Source organism: Neovison vison, chromosome 7 (genome assembly GCF_020171115.1).
Source record: "Neovison vison isolate M4711 chromosome 7, ASM_NN_V1, whole genome shotgun sequence".
NCBI lineage: Eukaryota > Metazoa > Chordata > Mammalia > Carnivora > Mustelidae > Neogale > Neogale vison.
Window position 1 is genome coordinate 926,083 of NC_058097.1, and position 12,133 is coordinate 938,215.

At 67.0% G+C, this 12,133-nt stretch overlaps 2 protein-coding genes and 1 long non-coding RNA gene across 4 annotated transcripts; 2 read left to right on the top strand and 1 right to left on the bottom strand.

Moving 5' to 3' along the window:
* The first annotated feature begins 65 nt into the window (after positions 1-65).
* APRT (adenine phosphoribosyltransferase) lies at positions 66-2,239 on the top strand. The gene is made up of 5 exons (XM_044260364.1): positions 66-195; positions 297-403; positions 1,257-1,390; positions 1,593-1,671; positions 1,873-2,239. Exons 1-5 carry the CDS (start codon positions 116-118, stop codon positions 2,013-2,015), a joined length of 543 nt encoding a protein of 180 aa, XP_044116299.1. The 5' UTR covers positions 66-115; the 3' UTR covers positions 2,016-2,239.
* Positions 2,240-2,668: 429 nt separating this feature from the next.
* Positions 2,669-7,079, bottom strand: CDT1 (chromatin licensing and DNA replication factor 1). Its single transcript, XM_044255557.1, has 10 exons — positions 6,757-7,079; positions 6,070-6,291; positions 5,838-5,992; positions 5,233-5,430; positions 4,959-5,104; positions 4,720-4,820; positions 4,106-4,294; positions 3,714-3,854; positions 3,428-3,629; positions 2,669-3,005 (listed from the first exon to the last, which is right to left on the bottom strand). The coding sequence occupies exons 1-10, from the start codon at positions 6,985-6,987 to the stop codon at positions 2,842-2,844; spliced, it is 1,749 nt and encodes a 582-aa protein (XP_044111492.1). The 5' UTR covers positions 6,988-7,079; the 3' UTR covers positions 2,669-2,841.
* A 168-nt stretch (positions 7,080-7,247) lies between these two features.
* On the top strand, positions 7,248-10,674 carry LOC122911136. Of its 2 annotated transcripts, none has more exons than XR_006385420.1 (3): positions 7,248-7,407; positions 7,779-8,561; positions 8,697-10,674. It is a non-coding gene; the product is annotated as an uncharacterized LOC122911136 (long non-coding RNA). The 2 variants fall into 2 exon arrangements; XR_006385421.1 differs by having other exon boundaries at positions 7,779-8,027; positions 8,428-10,674.
* The last annotated feature ends 1,459 nt before the right edge of the window (positions 10,675-12,133 follow it).

The following is a 12,133-nucleotide window of genomic DNA, read 5'->3' on the forward strand; positions in this document are numbered from 1 at the left end:
CCGCCCCACGGTGCGGCCCCGCCCACCGGCGCCGAGCGCAGGCGCAGAGCCGCCGGCCCCGCCCCCTCGCCGCCGAGCCCGGGTCCCCCGCTCGCCGACACGCGCCGACTGCTCGATGGCGGACCCCGAGCTGCAGCTGGTGGCGCGGCGCATCCGCAGCTTCCCGGACTTCCCCGTCCCGGGGGTGCTGTTCAGGTGCGGGCGGGGCGGCCGCGGGGGCGCGCGGGGCGGGGGGCGCGGGGGGCGCGGGGCCCACGCCCGACGCCCGGCCTCACCCGCCCGCTCGCGCGCGCCAGGGACATCTCGCCGCTCCTGAAGGACCCCGCCGCCTTCCGCGCGTCCATCGGCCTCCTGGCGCGCCACCTGCGACAGACGCACGGCGGCGACATCGACTACGTCGTGGGCAAGTGAACCCGGGGACGCCCCGCCCGCCCGGCCGCGGCCGCGCCCTGGGGTGTCCGGGGGCCGCGGGGTCTGCGCCGTGAGCGCGGAGGGGCTGGGGGGCGGCCCCGGCGGACGCACTGGACGCCGCACCGGGGTTGGGGCGGGGACCCTTGGGTGGGTGGAAGGGACGGACCCGCTGCGCCGCACGTGGCGGCCGGAGCGTGGGCCCAGCCTTGGGTGGCCCGGCAGGCCGGAGCGTCCCCGTCTCCCGCCGCAAGTTCCCGGCCTCCAGCTCCGCACACGTGGGGCCCCGAGGCCCGGTTGCCCAGGGAGTGTCTGACCAGAGTCCACGGGCCAAGCACGCTGGTGTTCTCCCTGGAGTGCCCTGAGCCCTGGGCCGCGCCTAACCCTTTCCCCGCGGCACCCTGGCAGGTCTGGTCCCTCTGCGAGTCCCCTCGCCTGGGGCTCCCAAAGCTCCCCAGGGGCCACAGCTTTCCACTTGGCTGAGTCCTCCCGGCCAGGGCAGCCCGCCCCCACTGCTCCCCTGGATGGCGTGGGGACCCCGCTCCGCCCGCTCCAGGCAGATGCTGCTTTTAAGGATGAGGAGCGGCGCGAGTCCCTGTCATCGTGCCCGCTAGACCGGCAGCAGCGCTGAGCGGGGACGTCAGGTCCCTTCCTGAGGCACAGCACGTGCGCGCTGGGCTGCGCCCGCGTTGCTCAATGTCGTGTCCTGGTCTTCCAGCTGCAGCCGACAGACCCAGGAGCCTGTTGTCTTTGCAAAGGCCCCGTGTCACCTTCCAGCACTGGCTCACGGGGATCTCAGGCTGCTGTACCGCACAGCTGCCCCTTGACACCCCAGCTCTCGCCAACAGGCCTGGACTCCCGAGGCTTTCTGTTCGGCCCATCCCTGGCCCAGGAGCTTGGCTTGGGCTGCGTGCTTGTCCGAAAACGAGGGAAGCTGCCCGGCCCCACTGTGTCTGCCTCATACACCCTGGAGTACGGCAAGGTAAATGGGCTGGGCACCGCTGCCTTCCCCCCTCGGGGACCCCCCACCCCAAGACAGTCGTGGGGTCGAGGGGCACTGCCGTGGTTGGGGCTCAGCCTCTGTGTGTGGGACGCCAGGCTCGCCAGGAAACCGCTGGGTGGGTTGAAACTGGGGCCCGGACTGTCGCATCCCATCAGACCATGCGCCTGCTCCCCGTTTGCAGGCAGAGCTGGAAATCCAGAGAGACGCCTTGGAGCCGGGGCAGAAGGTGGTCGTCGTGGATGATCTGCTGGCGACTGGCGGTGAGGGTCTTCCCCCCACCGACCCCACGGAAGGAGGGCCTGGTGGGGGCGGGGGGGATGCTGCTAGGGCTGGAAGAAGGTGCCTCACAGGGGAGTGGGCAGCAGACCAGGCGGCACTGTCCAGCTTCCAGTGAGCTGCGGGACTCCGCACGGGCCACCGGGAGCCTCGTCACCATACCGCCCCCCTCTCCCCCCGCCCAGGAACCATGCGGGCAGCCTGTGAGCTGCTGAGCCAGCTGCAGGCCGAGGTCCTGGAGTGTGTGAGCCTGGTGGAGCTCGCGTCGCTGCGGGGCCGGGAGAGGCTGGCTCCGGTGCCCTTCTTCTCCCTCCTGCAGTTCGACTGACCGCGCCGCGGCCGCCAGGGGGCGCCGGCCATCCGCATGGACTTGTTTTTTAAACGGTTTTGTGCATGCAGCTGCCTTTTCCAAGTGCCTAGGCCGCGGTCTCCATCCTTACTGCGGGCTCTGGATCTGGAGGTGCCAAGGCCTGGAGCTAGCAGTTCAGGCCGGGGCCCAGCCCCTACGGGTGCACTTAGCGACAGACGTGAATAAACTGCTTTGTTAGAGTGCTTGCTCTCGGTCCAGGTGCTGGGGCGGGCCGTGGGGCGGGGCCGTGGGCGACAGGCCCAGGAATCCCGCCTGGCCAACCGCCCAGGGCTGCCCGAACTGCTGTCCAGTCCGACAGGTCATGCTCCTGGGCAGCTCACAACTTTGTCTTCAGGTTCTAGATGGTGGAAGTGCCCATCTTTGTCGCTGGGGCTGGTTCCTTCTGGGGGCCCCAGGGAGACCGTGTCCATGGCTTCCCCGGCTTCTAGAGCCTCAGGGCCGACCCTCCATCCCGAGCCAGCAGCTTGCTGCTGTCCAGGTTTGCAGTCTGCTGCCCTCCTACAAGGGCCCAGTGTCCCCCAGGATTCCCATGTGGACGTCCCAAGGGCATTCTGCCTACCACCTGCCCTCCTGCCTCACTTCCCTACACCCCAAACACTGCAAAGACCAAGTCCCCAACAAAAACCAGTTTAATGACAAAATGCTGCCCCAGGGGAGGCCTACCGCCCACGCTGGCCAGGGAGCCTGGTGGGGGGTGCAGAGGGGGGAAAGTGCATCTTGTTCCTAAAGAGAGTAAAAGACACAGCAGGCGAGGGCAGGGACCAGAAGTCCATGGCTGCGAGGTTCACAGTGCCCCCTCCGCCCGGGCAAGGCAGGCCAGCCGTGTGAGGACACCGGCCAGGTCAGCAGCCTTGTCCAGCTTGAGGTAGGCGTCCGCACGGACACGGTGCAGACTGAGCCAGTCAGGCAGCAGCTCAGAGAGGAGGTGCACGTGCTTCTCCATCTCCCCTGCAGAGGGAGGGGTGCATGAGTCGGGGGCCCAGGCCCCGTCAGCAGGTCTGCCTGAAGGCCAACCCTGCCCCTGCCCCTGCCTGCCTGTCCATGCCCCTGAGAAGCAGAGTAAACACTGAAAAGATGAGGAACGGCTTTGCCAAGGAGCGGACCCTCCCACTAAGCCCTGCACAGGTCCTACTCCCAGGGAGAAGCCACCCTGGAGCCTGGAGGGAGCCAAGGGTCCCGTGGGCCATGGGTTCATCTGAGGGGCTGCAGGGCACAGTCGGGTTGTGAAGGCAGAAGCTCGAGAGCTGACCTCCAAGGCTCTGTGCCCGCCCAGCACACACCACAGACGCTCCACACGGATGTGGAGCGGCCGATCCCCGGGGCCCACCCTCAACCGGGAGTCGGGGACACAGGGAGGGCCCCGCACACACCAGGGCTCAGGGCCACGGAGTAGCTGCCTAGCAGCCGGCTGCAGGCCACGTCCATGGGCAGTGCTGGCTTACGCTCGGACACGAAGATGCTGCGCAGTAGGCGGGCCAGCTCGGGCAGCCGCTGCAGCCGCTGCAGCCGCTGCTCCTGCTCCGGCCGCCGGGTCATCTGTGCCAGCTGCTTCTGTGCCTCCTTGCACCGAATCTGCAGCAGGCCCAGGCCACAGTCAGTGGGAAGCCAGGCCCATGCTGCCCCCGGCTCTGCCCCACTGGGACCCCCAGCACTCACCCTCTCTAGCAGGTCCTGGGACACCCCCTTCAGGGCCGCAGGCGGGGTGGCTGGTGGGGTGGCCAGTGAGGCGGAGCCGGGGGACCCAGGGCTGCTGGGCTTGGCGGTACGCTGGGCCAGGTCACTCAGGGCCTTTTCCATCTAGGGCAGGTCAGAAGGGAGGAATGAGGAAGAGCCTCCCCTCCCCGGGGGGGCACAGTCTGTCCAGCCCAGCAGGGCCGAACCTGCTGCCCCAGGACAGAGCCGGCCAGCGGCCAGCCTGTGCACTGCGCGGAGGGACAGCCCATCCCAGCACCCCGAGGCATGTGGCCCAGGACAGAGCCTACCCATCAGATGCCTGCATGGAGACGGGGCCGCCCCGCCCCGTCCCCGCCTCCCAGACTCAGTCTCACCCTGGGCGACAGGAGGCCGCGGGCGCGGGCCAACACCTCCTGGGCGGTGGCCGGCTTCTCCCTAGTGGGCGGCTGGGGCAACTCAGCCGGCTCGATGTCAGGCACGCTGTCCACATTGAACCGGGGGTGCCAACGTGTGAGCTGGTCCTCAGGCACCACCACGGGAGGGTTCAGGGAGGCCAGGAAGGCCTGTGTGTGAAGGGGACAGGGAGTGTGGGCTGATCCCGGGCACGTCCGTGTTGGGGCAGGCAGGGCTGTGGGGCTCCTGTCCCGGCTGGACGACCTTGGATCCAGCACCCGAGCTCCAGCTGCTCAGCCGGGCAAGGACAGGACACCGCAGCTGACAGCCCCCACTGAGCCCGTCGTGAACCTCCAGGGGCCTGGGGCTGCCACGCCGAGCTCCTCCCCCTCAGCCGCCGGGGGACCAGACCGGGACCCTCACCCACCCCGCATCCACCCTGCAGGAGGCAGCCGTGGGAGGGGTCCAGAGAACTTGAAAGGTCAGCCTCTCAAGAAGACCTGTTTCCTGCAGGCAGGACCGAGCTGTCACAGGAGGAGGGGACGGGGTGCAGGGCGGGCTAGGGACAGGCCTCCCGCATGGGCCGGGTACTCACCCTGTGGTGCTCACGGACGCGCTTCTCCAGGTTCTGGCTGAAGAGCCGCCGGCGCTGCAGGAGGTGTGAGGCCGTGAGCTGGGGCGCCGTGCTGCCGGCCTCTGCGGGCAGAGTTCAGGGCTGAGGCCCCGGGTCTTGGAGGAGGCCAGGGGCCCAACGCCTCACACCCACGCTCCAAACCGTATCACTGGCAGGGAGACAGGCTCAGAGCTGCGTGAACTCAGCCATGGCACACTCACCGTGGTCCAGCAGCGGCTCAATGGTAAGCTGATAATCGGACCTCTTGACGCCGTCCTTGAAGGTGGGGATGTTGCGCTCCTGGCGGAAGCGGTAGGAGGTTGGGTACACGGTTCTGATCTGGCCCACGTTGCGCTCTTCAAAGCGCCTACGGGACAAGGTACTGGGCTCAGAGAGCGCCAGGCAGGGCACAGGGCCGTCTCCGCGGGCAGGGGGAGGCCCCAGCCCGCTGCGCCGTAGGCAGGGGGAGGCCCTGGCGCGCTGCGGGCCACTCACTTGCGCATCATGTCCTGAACGCCCTGCTTGACTTTGGCGAACGTCACGGTCTCGGAACGGTTGTACAACAAGCCCACGATGGCGTCCATGCTGCGGAACATCTCCGCCAGCACCTGGTACTTGTAGGGCAGCACGAGGCCTGGGGGCCCCGGCTGGGCCAGGGCGTGGAAGCGCTGGTAGGCAGGTGCCTTCTCTCCACTGCCATGGAGGGAGCCGGGGTCAGGGGAAGCACCAGACCCACAGTCCTCCAACACCAGCCGCAGGCAGGCAACGTGGCCCGGGAGACCCCAGGGCCGGGGAAGTCCCAAGCCCCCCCCAACCCTGGTTCCCTCATCTCTAAGAGGCACATGATACCACAGGGAGTAAAGGAGGACACGGGGCTACAGGACACACACACCCCCCGCAGCAGCGAGCCTTTGAGAGCATCCGAAATTCACAAGGGCCCTCACGGCAAGAGCTGGCACGTCTCACAGATGGAGGTCAGGGTGCGGAGCTAGCCAGTGGCAGAGCTGGGATCTGAGAGCCCCGTCCCTGCCTCTGCCCAGTCCTGTCCTCCTACCAGACTGGCCTTTCCTTTGAGGCCTGAACGCCCACACAGGACTCACCATGGCCCAGCGGGGTGCCCCTGATCCTCCAGCACGCTGGGCTCCCCAGCATCCTTCCTCTGGGCACTTGCCCTCAGCTCCTGGGCCCGGGCCCCTAGCTCCCGGGCCCGCTGTAGGCACGACTTCAGCTCAGAGAATGTGACTTTTGAGGAGGTCTGTGGACACGAGATGCTGTCAGCTGGGCAGTCACACCCACATCACTGGACCTCCCCCACCCTGGGTCCAGACTCACTTTCTTCTCCGGGGTGGCCAGGCAGGGCTGCAGACCTGCTGAGAGAGAGGCCTGCTCTGGGGAGCCAGGAACAGCCAGGACAGCTGGGGCAGTGGGGTCAGCCGGGACAGTGGGGTCAGCCGGGTCAGCCGGGGCAGCGAGGGCAGCTGGGGCAGTGGGGTCAGCCGGGACAGTGGGGTCAGCCGGGGCAGCAAGGGCAGCTGGGGCAGTGGGACCCGAGACCTGGCGGGCAGGCGCAGAAGGTGAATGAGGAACCAGACTCGGTGGTGAAAGACTCCTCCCTCCCTCGCTTAGCTACAAAGGCGGCACAAGGCCCGGTGCTCGCTGGAGTCAAGCCAGAGGGGCCGGCCGTGGTCTGTCTGGGCTTCTTGCTCTCCCCGGGCCTGACCCCTCGCCCAGCCTGGCCGGCAGGCTGGACATCTACCAGCCCACGGAGCCCGGGCCCTCCTCCGGCCCCTCCAGCAGCTCCGTCCAGCACCTCCGCGCCCTCGCTGCGGAGCTCTGCGCCCGGTTCTCGCGGCGCCCACGACACACCTGCCCCCGCCGCCCGCGGGGACTGGGCCCCAGGCCTTCTCCCGTGTCCTGCAGCCGTTCGGGGCCGGTTCTCCGCACCGTGCCCCGTGGGCAGCCCGCCCCCCGGTCCGCGCCCCCCGCCCGCACGCCCGCCCCGGCCTGTCTCCCGCTCACCGCGTCCGCCGGCAGCCGCAGTCTCCGGCGCGCGGGCGGCGCGGGGTGGTCGCGCGCGGGCTCTGCGGGCGGGCGGGCGCGCTTGCGGCTGCTGCCGGGGGTGCGGGCCGGGGCGCCGGGCGCGGGCTTGGCGGGGCTCGGGGTGCGCCAGGCCTGCTTGACCCGCGGAGGCACGGCGCGGAGCCCGGGGCGGCGGCGCGCGAAGAAGTCGGTGAGGCGGGGCTGTGCCATGGCGGGAGCGGGGACAGGGATGCGGGCTCCGGGCGGGACGCGGAGCGAGCGGGAACCCCGAGGCACAGAAGTGGTGCCGCGCGCAGCGCCGATTTTCCCGCCGCGCCTGCCCCCGCCCCCCGCGGGCGGAACCACAGGCAGGGGAGCCGGGGGTGGCCGGGAAATGGGCCCGTCCGGGCGCGTGCGCACTGACGCTCTCGCGGCTGCGCCGACGCGCGCATGCGCCGACGCGCCGACGCGCCGCCCCGCCTCCACCGCCGGCCGCCGGGCTCCCGCAGGGCTCGAGCTCGCCCGGGGAAGGCGGCGGGGCCGCGCGGTTTCGGCGAAGAGAGCGACGGCCGCTTCTCTTGAGGTTGACGGCAGTGGAGTGACGCTGGCCCTCTCGGCGGCTGCCAGACCCGAGTCTCTCCGCGGGTGCGGGTGCGGGTGTGTCAGCGACGCTGTTGTACCGGGAAGAGGGTCGGGGGGGGGTGTTAGTGCGGGAGGGGCCGCTGCCGCCGGGGGTCCCGCTGCCGCCGGGGGTCCCGCTGCCAGGACCGGGGCGCGCTGGAGGGGGCCTCTCGGTGGGGAAAGGGTGCCCAGAGGCGGCGGTTCCCGTCGATGAGCGGAGCGGGCAGCCCCGGGAACAGCAGCCGGCCGGGAGCAGGGTGGGAGGCGGCCGCCGGCGTGTTTAAGGCTCGGTTCTGTGACCGGTGTGTGCCGGCGTGTGTGCTCTGGGCCGCACGCTGGAGGCAAGCGTGGACCTCCGTGGGAATGGACCTTTCCAAATTTAAGGTTGCGGTGCGTTATAGGGCAGAGCCGTGCGGGATCCTGGAACTGCAGTGACAGCCTCTTCTTAAGACCAAGGGCGTCCGGGGGCTTCGTACATCTTCCAGCTCGGAGCTGCTCATCGGGAGGGCGGCAGCCGCCTTCTCTCCCAGATACACCGTGGTTCGCCATCGGGAAAGTAAGGGAGCGCTGGGTCTTGGAGAGCACAGACCGCTAGCTGACCTGAACACAGGGGACGTCAGGATCTGGCTCCCAGCCCCTGCCCTCTGAAGGTGCGCTGGTGACTGGTGAGCAGGACCGCCCCTCCCTGCCCAGAGCCTCCAGAATGCCGCACTGTTTCTGCCAGCCTTACCCTCGTCTTGCCTCCCGGCCACCCACCAGCCTGGAACCACAGAGTGCCGGCTCGGCTCCCGACCCCCCCCAGAGAGCTGAGTGAGGTGACGGACGACAGGCTCCCCTGGCTGTGTGGCAAGAGCGTGCACGCCCAGGCAGTCCACTGCAGGGGACTCCTGGGAGGGAAAGAGTCACGGATTGCTGTGTTCTGGCTAGCTCCCCAGGGGCACTAACCTAGAGGTGGCAGCGGGCACTAGGAGGCCCTGAGTGGCCCTGGGGATAACCGAGGGGTCCTGTAGAATGCAGATCATGAATCTAAAACGTGTCTGTCCCGAGTAGGATGAGGAAGTCTGTCTGCATTCAGTCCTCACAAGCAGCCAGTGGGCAGGGGCCGGGGGACCAGTTCCAACACCACTGCCAGTGCCTTGCCACTGCAGTTGGCCGTCCCACTGTTACTTTGCATGTCTCACCTGGTGAGTAGGTCTTTCTGGGGTGACTTCAGCCTCTGGGGAAGCTCCTTGTTGGAAAATTTTCTGCCACTTACAGTGACGGCAGTAACTGTAGTGACCTCACTTACAGTGACGGCAGTAACTTTCTGCCACTTACAGTAAAACGGTCACCTCAGCAGCCACCTCTACAAGGTGGGACCCCTACCTTCCTGTCACTGCTAATGAGACGAGAGACGCACAGCCGAACCAGTCAGCTCCTCTCCTGGGACCCAAGACTGGAATTGGAACCACCGTCCTGTCACGTCTGTTTGTGAGAAGTGAGATGGAGTAGGACTGTCATCTTCCACCCTGTGCGTGGAGACAGGGTAATGACCAAGGGACTGTGTGAGCCAGGGACAGGGAGCCAGACCCAGCAGCTGACTCAAGATGGTTTGTGATGGTTCCCACTTTGCTCTCGTGGGAGACCCACAGCCTTTCAAGGTGGCCCGGCTTATCAGAAAGCAGCCTCGGGTCCCTCCCGTACCTCTGCGTCTTTTATCTAAAGGGCCTCTGAGTGAATTTCTGTTTCTTCCGACCCAAGGAGGCTGGGGGAGAGCAGGGACAAAAGGTTGATCCGTAGGAGGCTACGGTAATAAAAACACAGAGTCAGGAGTAAGGAAGGTGAACGCTCTGCTCTGTTCTGCCCAGGCTCCCCCTGAAGTGTCCTGCTGGCTTATAGGTGTGGAATATTAAGAGGACATAGCCTGGTTAGAATGCCTTCAGGAGAGAGGAACCAGATAACAAGGACAAGAGCCCTTCTTTCTGGAACCCTTTACCCTGGAGTGCCTGGGAGATCGGCACGTGTGCCTTCATTCACGTGGTCACCGACTGCCCACTGGGAGCCTGGCTGCCGAAGGCCCCGTACAGGCCAGGCCACTGAGGGTCCCCCGTGCACCAGGCTGAGAACAAGACAGGTGAGACCCCGCTCTCAAGGAACTCACATTCTAGTGGAGAGAGACAGAACCCAGTTTTATTGGGGGAGGGGGTGCAACTTCAGAAAAAGAATATAAAACCTAGTCATGAGCTGACATAACGGGGGGCACTTTAGATCTGAGGGCTCAGGGAGGCCTCCTGGAGAGGATCACACTGAAGGGCAAGAAGAAGGGGCCGGGGGGCGTCTGATAGCGTGTGGAACCCACACGGCCATCACAGCCACCACCGTCATTTTAAGCACATTCCAAAGAATGACTGGACTTGAAGTACGTTCTGAGTTTGCGTTACAGACCTGTCTGCCCGTCTGGAACTTCCTTAGAGCCCATCCCACAAAACAGTAGCGGGGCTCTGTGAGGTGCGCCGCGTGCAGGCCTGCGTCCCCAGAGCCGGGAGGCCTTCTCCGTCTCACCCTCAGAGCGAACCTCCAAGCCGCAGCCCATCTGTGGATGAAGAAGCCAGGACTTGTAAGGCATAAAGCCGGCGCACGGGGGAGCCGGCTGTGGTTGCCCACCTCTGTGTCTCATTCGGTCACTTCCTCCCCCAGGGGACGGGAAAGAGCTGCAGAGGTGTGGTAGGATTCAGGCCTGGGTCCCCGGCGTCTGCAGAGAACCTGCCGCCTGCAGTCGAAGGGGAGATTTTCGTGGTCTCGGCGTGCAGTGCCATGTCCCCAGCCAGACCTGGAGGCAGCTTGACGTTCAGGAAAGACATCTGGGTCTCAGCCATAATTGGCCTGCACCAGGCTCATGGTCCACCAGGCACGATGGGACAAACGGGAGGGTGCAGAAGCCGCTGCTGCGCACAGGCGGAGTGACCTGGGAGGTGGTCTTGACTCCCTCCGTCTCACATCCCTCATCCTTATCAAGGGGAGCTCACGGAGAGTGCTCTCAGCAGAGCCCTGGGAAAGCAAAGGTAGCCCCAAGCTCCCGAGTGACCGTGGCCCACCGTGGCCCCAGGGACTGCACACCTGCTTGCAGAGAATGTCGGGGTGGGGTGGGGCACACTCTATCTCCGTCCGCGTGTGAGTGTCCAGCAGCCCCAACAGAAATGTGGCAGGGGCCACAGGCCTGATTTTACGCTTTCTCGTGGCTCCGTTAGGAAAGTAACAAGAGGGGCGCCTGGGTGGCTCAGTGGGTTAAAGCCTCTGCCTTCGGCTCAGGTCATGGTCTCTGGGTCCTGGGATCAAGCCCCGCATCGGGCTCCCTGCTGAGCAGAGAGCCTGCTTCCCTTCCTCTCTCTCTGCCTGCTTGTGATCTCTGTCTGTCAAATAAATAAATAAATCTTTAAAAAAAAAAAAGGTAACGAATCAGGTGACAGTCGTTTTCAAGTATAGCCTTATTTTACGTCATATCCCAAATGTTATCATTTGAACAAGTAACCGATGAACTTCATTAATGAGCTATTTCACATGGTTCACCGCCGTCCAGTCAACCGTCACCGAGTCCTAGTACTGGTCACGCCAAGTGCCGTCCGTCGCGCCTCGCCGCACGCTCGGTTCTCACGGGAACCCCTGGTCTCTGCTCGGGTTTCACGAAATCCGCAGCTGGAAGAGGATTGGGCCCGGCTTGCTCCGACCACACAACTCCCAGCAGCGCCGGGGGAAGGCCGGGCCCCAGCGGGCTGGCGGCTGCAGGGCGGCGGTCCCCACCACCCGGCGGCCGGCAACTGGGCGGAGACGGCGCCCGTCGAGATGCCACGCAACCCCGGGGCTCCCAGACCCCGCCCGCGCCGTCCTGCGCCGTCCGTGGCTTGGCGGCACGGGGCGGGGCGTAACGCCAGAGGGGGCGGGGCTCCGGGGTGGCAGGGGAGGTGCCGCCGGTGGGGGCGTGGCCGGAGGTCGGGCTGGGCTGCGAGTTCCCCCACCGAGCGAGGGGCGGGCCCGCTGCGGCGCCCGGGAGTGGGGCCGTCGGGGTCGCCTGGGTCACTTCAGCCCGAGGGTCCTGCAGGCTCCTGTTCTGACCCCCGCTGCCCTGTCCTCTGTGGGAAGGTGGAGCCACGGAGAGCCCACCTGCGGGACGGTCAGGCCGGAGCCCAGGGCCTTGCTCCCGGCCGAGCTCGCCGCCCTCCTCCCCGCGCCGTGGCCCCGGAACCCCGTCGGGAGGCCTGTGAATGTCCCTCGCCTGAGGACTTCGGGGGCTTTCCACAAGCCACTCCCGATCCAGGTGGGTTGCCCGTGCCCTGCGCGCCGGCGGCTCAGCCCCGCGCTGGGGGGGCGGGTGCTCCGCGCTGCAGAGCGGAAGGCATCTGCCCTGCACCCCGAGGGCTCGGCCCTGCGGACGGAAGGCTCCCGCGGAGCTCAGGAGCGCACTCTGCGGTGAGGGAGGCCCGTTCGGCAGCGTCCGTTGCGCTCGCCCTGCTGCTGGGCACTGCGGGGGGCCGGGGGACCTGCCAGTACCCACTGACGCAAGTGAAACGGAGTCCAGGGAAACCGCATCAGAAGGGGGCGGGCAGGTGGGCAGGGGGAGCGCTCCCGCCGCGCCCCGCCTGTCCCTTGCAGACCCATCAGGAGGCGGGACTTGACCTTGCACGTGGACACTGCTCCGCTCCTGGGGCCTGGGAAGAGACGCTGGCTCATCACCTGTCCCCCCACTAGCACACCGCTCCCTCCAGCAGTGGGAAGCCACTGC

What these genes read in the sequence shown, in the direction of transcription:
- APRT (XM_044260364.1), top strand. Translation starts at nt 116, where the DNA reads ATGGCGGACCCCGAGCTGCAGCTGGTGGCGCGGCGCATCCGCAGCTTC. An exon ending in ACACCCTGGAGTACGGCAAG is followed by an intron (nt 1,391 to 1,592) that starts GTAAATGGGCTG and finishes CCCCGTTTGCAG; the next exon opens with GCAGAGCTGGAAATCCAGAG. An exon ending in TGATCTGCTGGCGACTGGCG is followed by an intron (nt 1,672 to 1,872) that starts GTGAGGGTCTTC and finishes CCCCCCGCCCAG; the next exon opens with GAACCATGCGGGCAGCCTGT.
- CDT1 (XM_044255557.1), bottom strand. Translation starts at nt 6,987, where the DNA reads ATGGCACAGCCCCGCCTCACCGACTTCTTCGCGCGCCGCCGCCCCGGG. An exon ending in TGAGCCGCTGCTGGACCACG is followed by an intron (nt 4,821 to 4,958) that starts GTGAGTGTGCCA and finishes CTCTGCCCGCAG; the next exon opens with AGGCCGGCAGCACGGCGCCC. An exon ending in CCCAGGACCTGCTAGAGAGG is followed by an intron (nt 3,630 to 3,713) that starts GTGAGTGCTGGG and finishes GGCCTGCTGCAG; the next exon opens with ATTCGGTGCAAGGAGGCACA.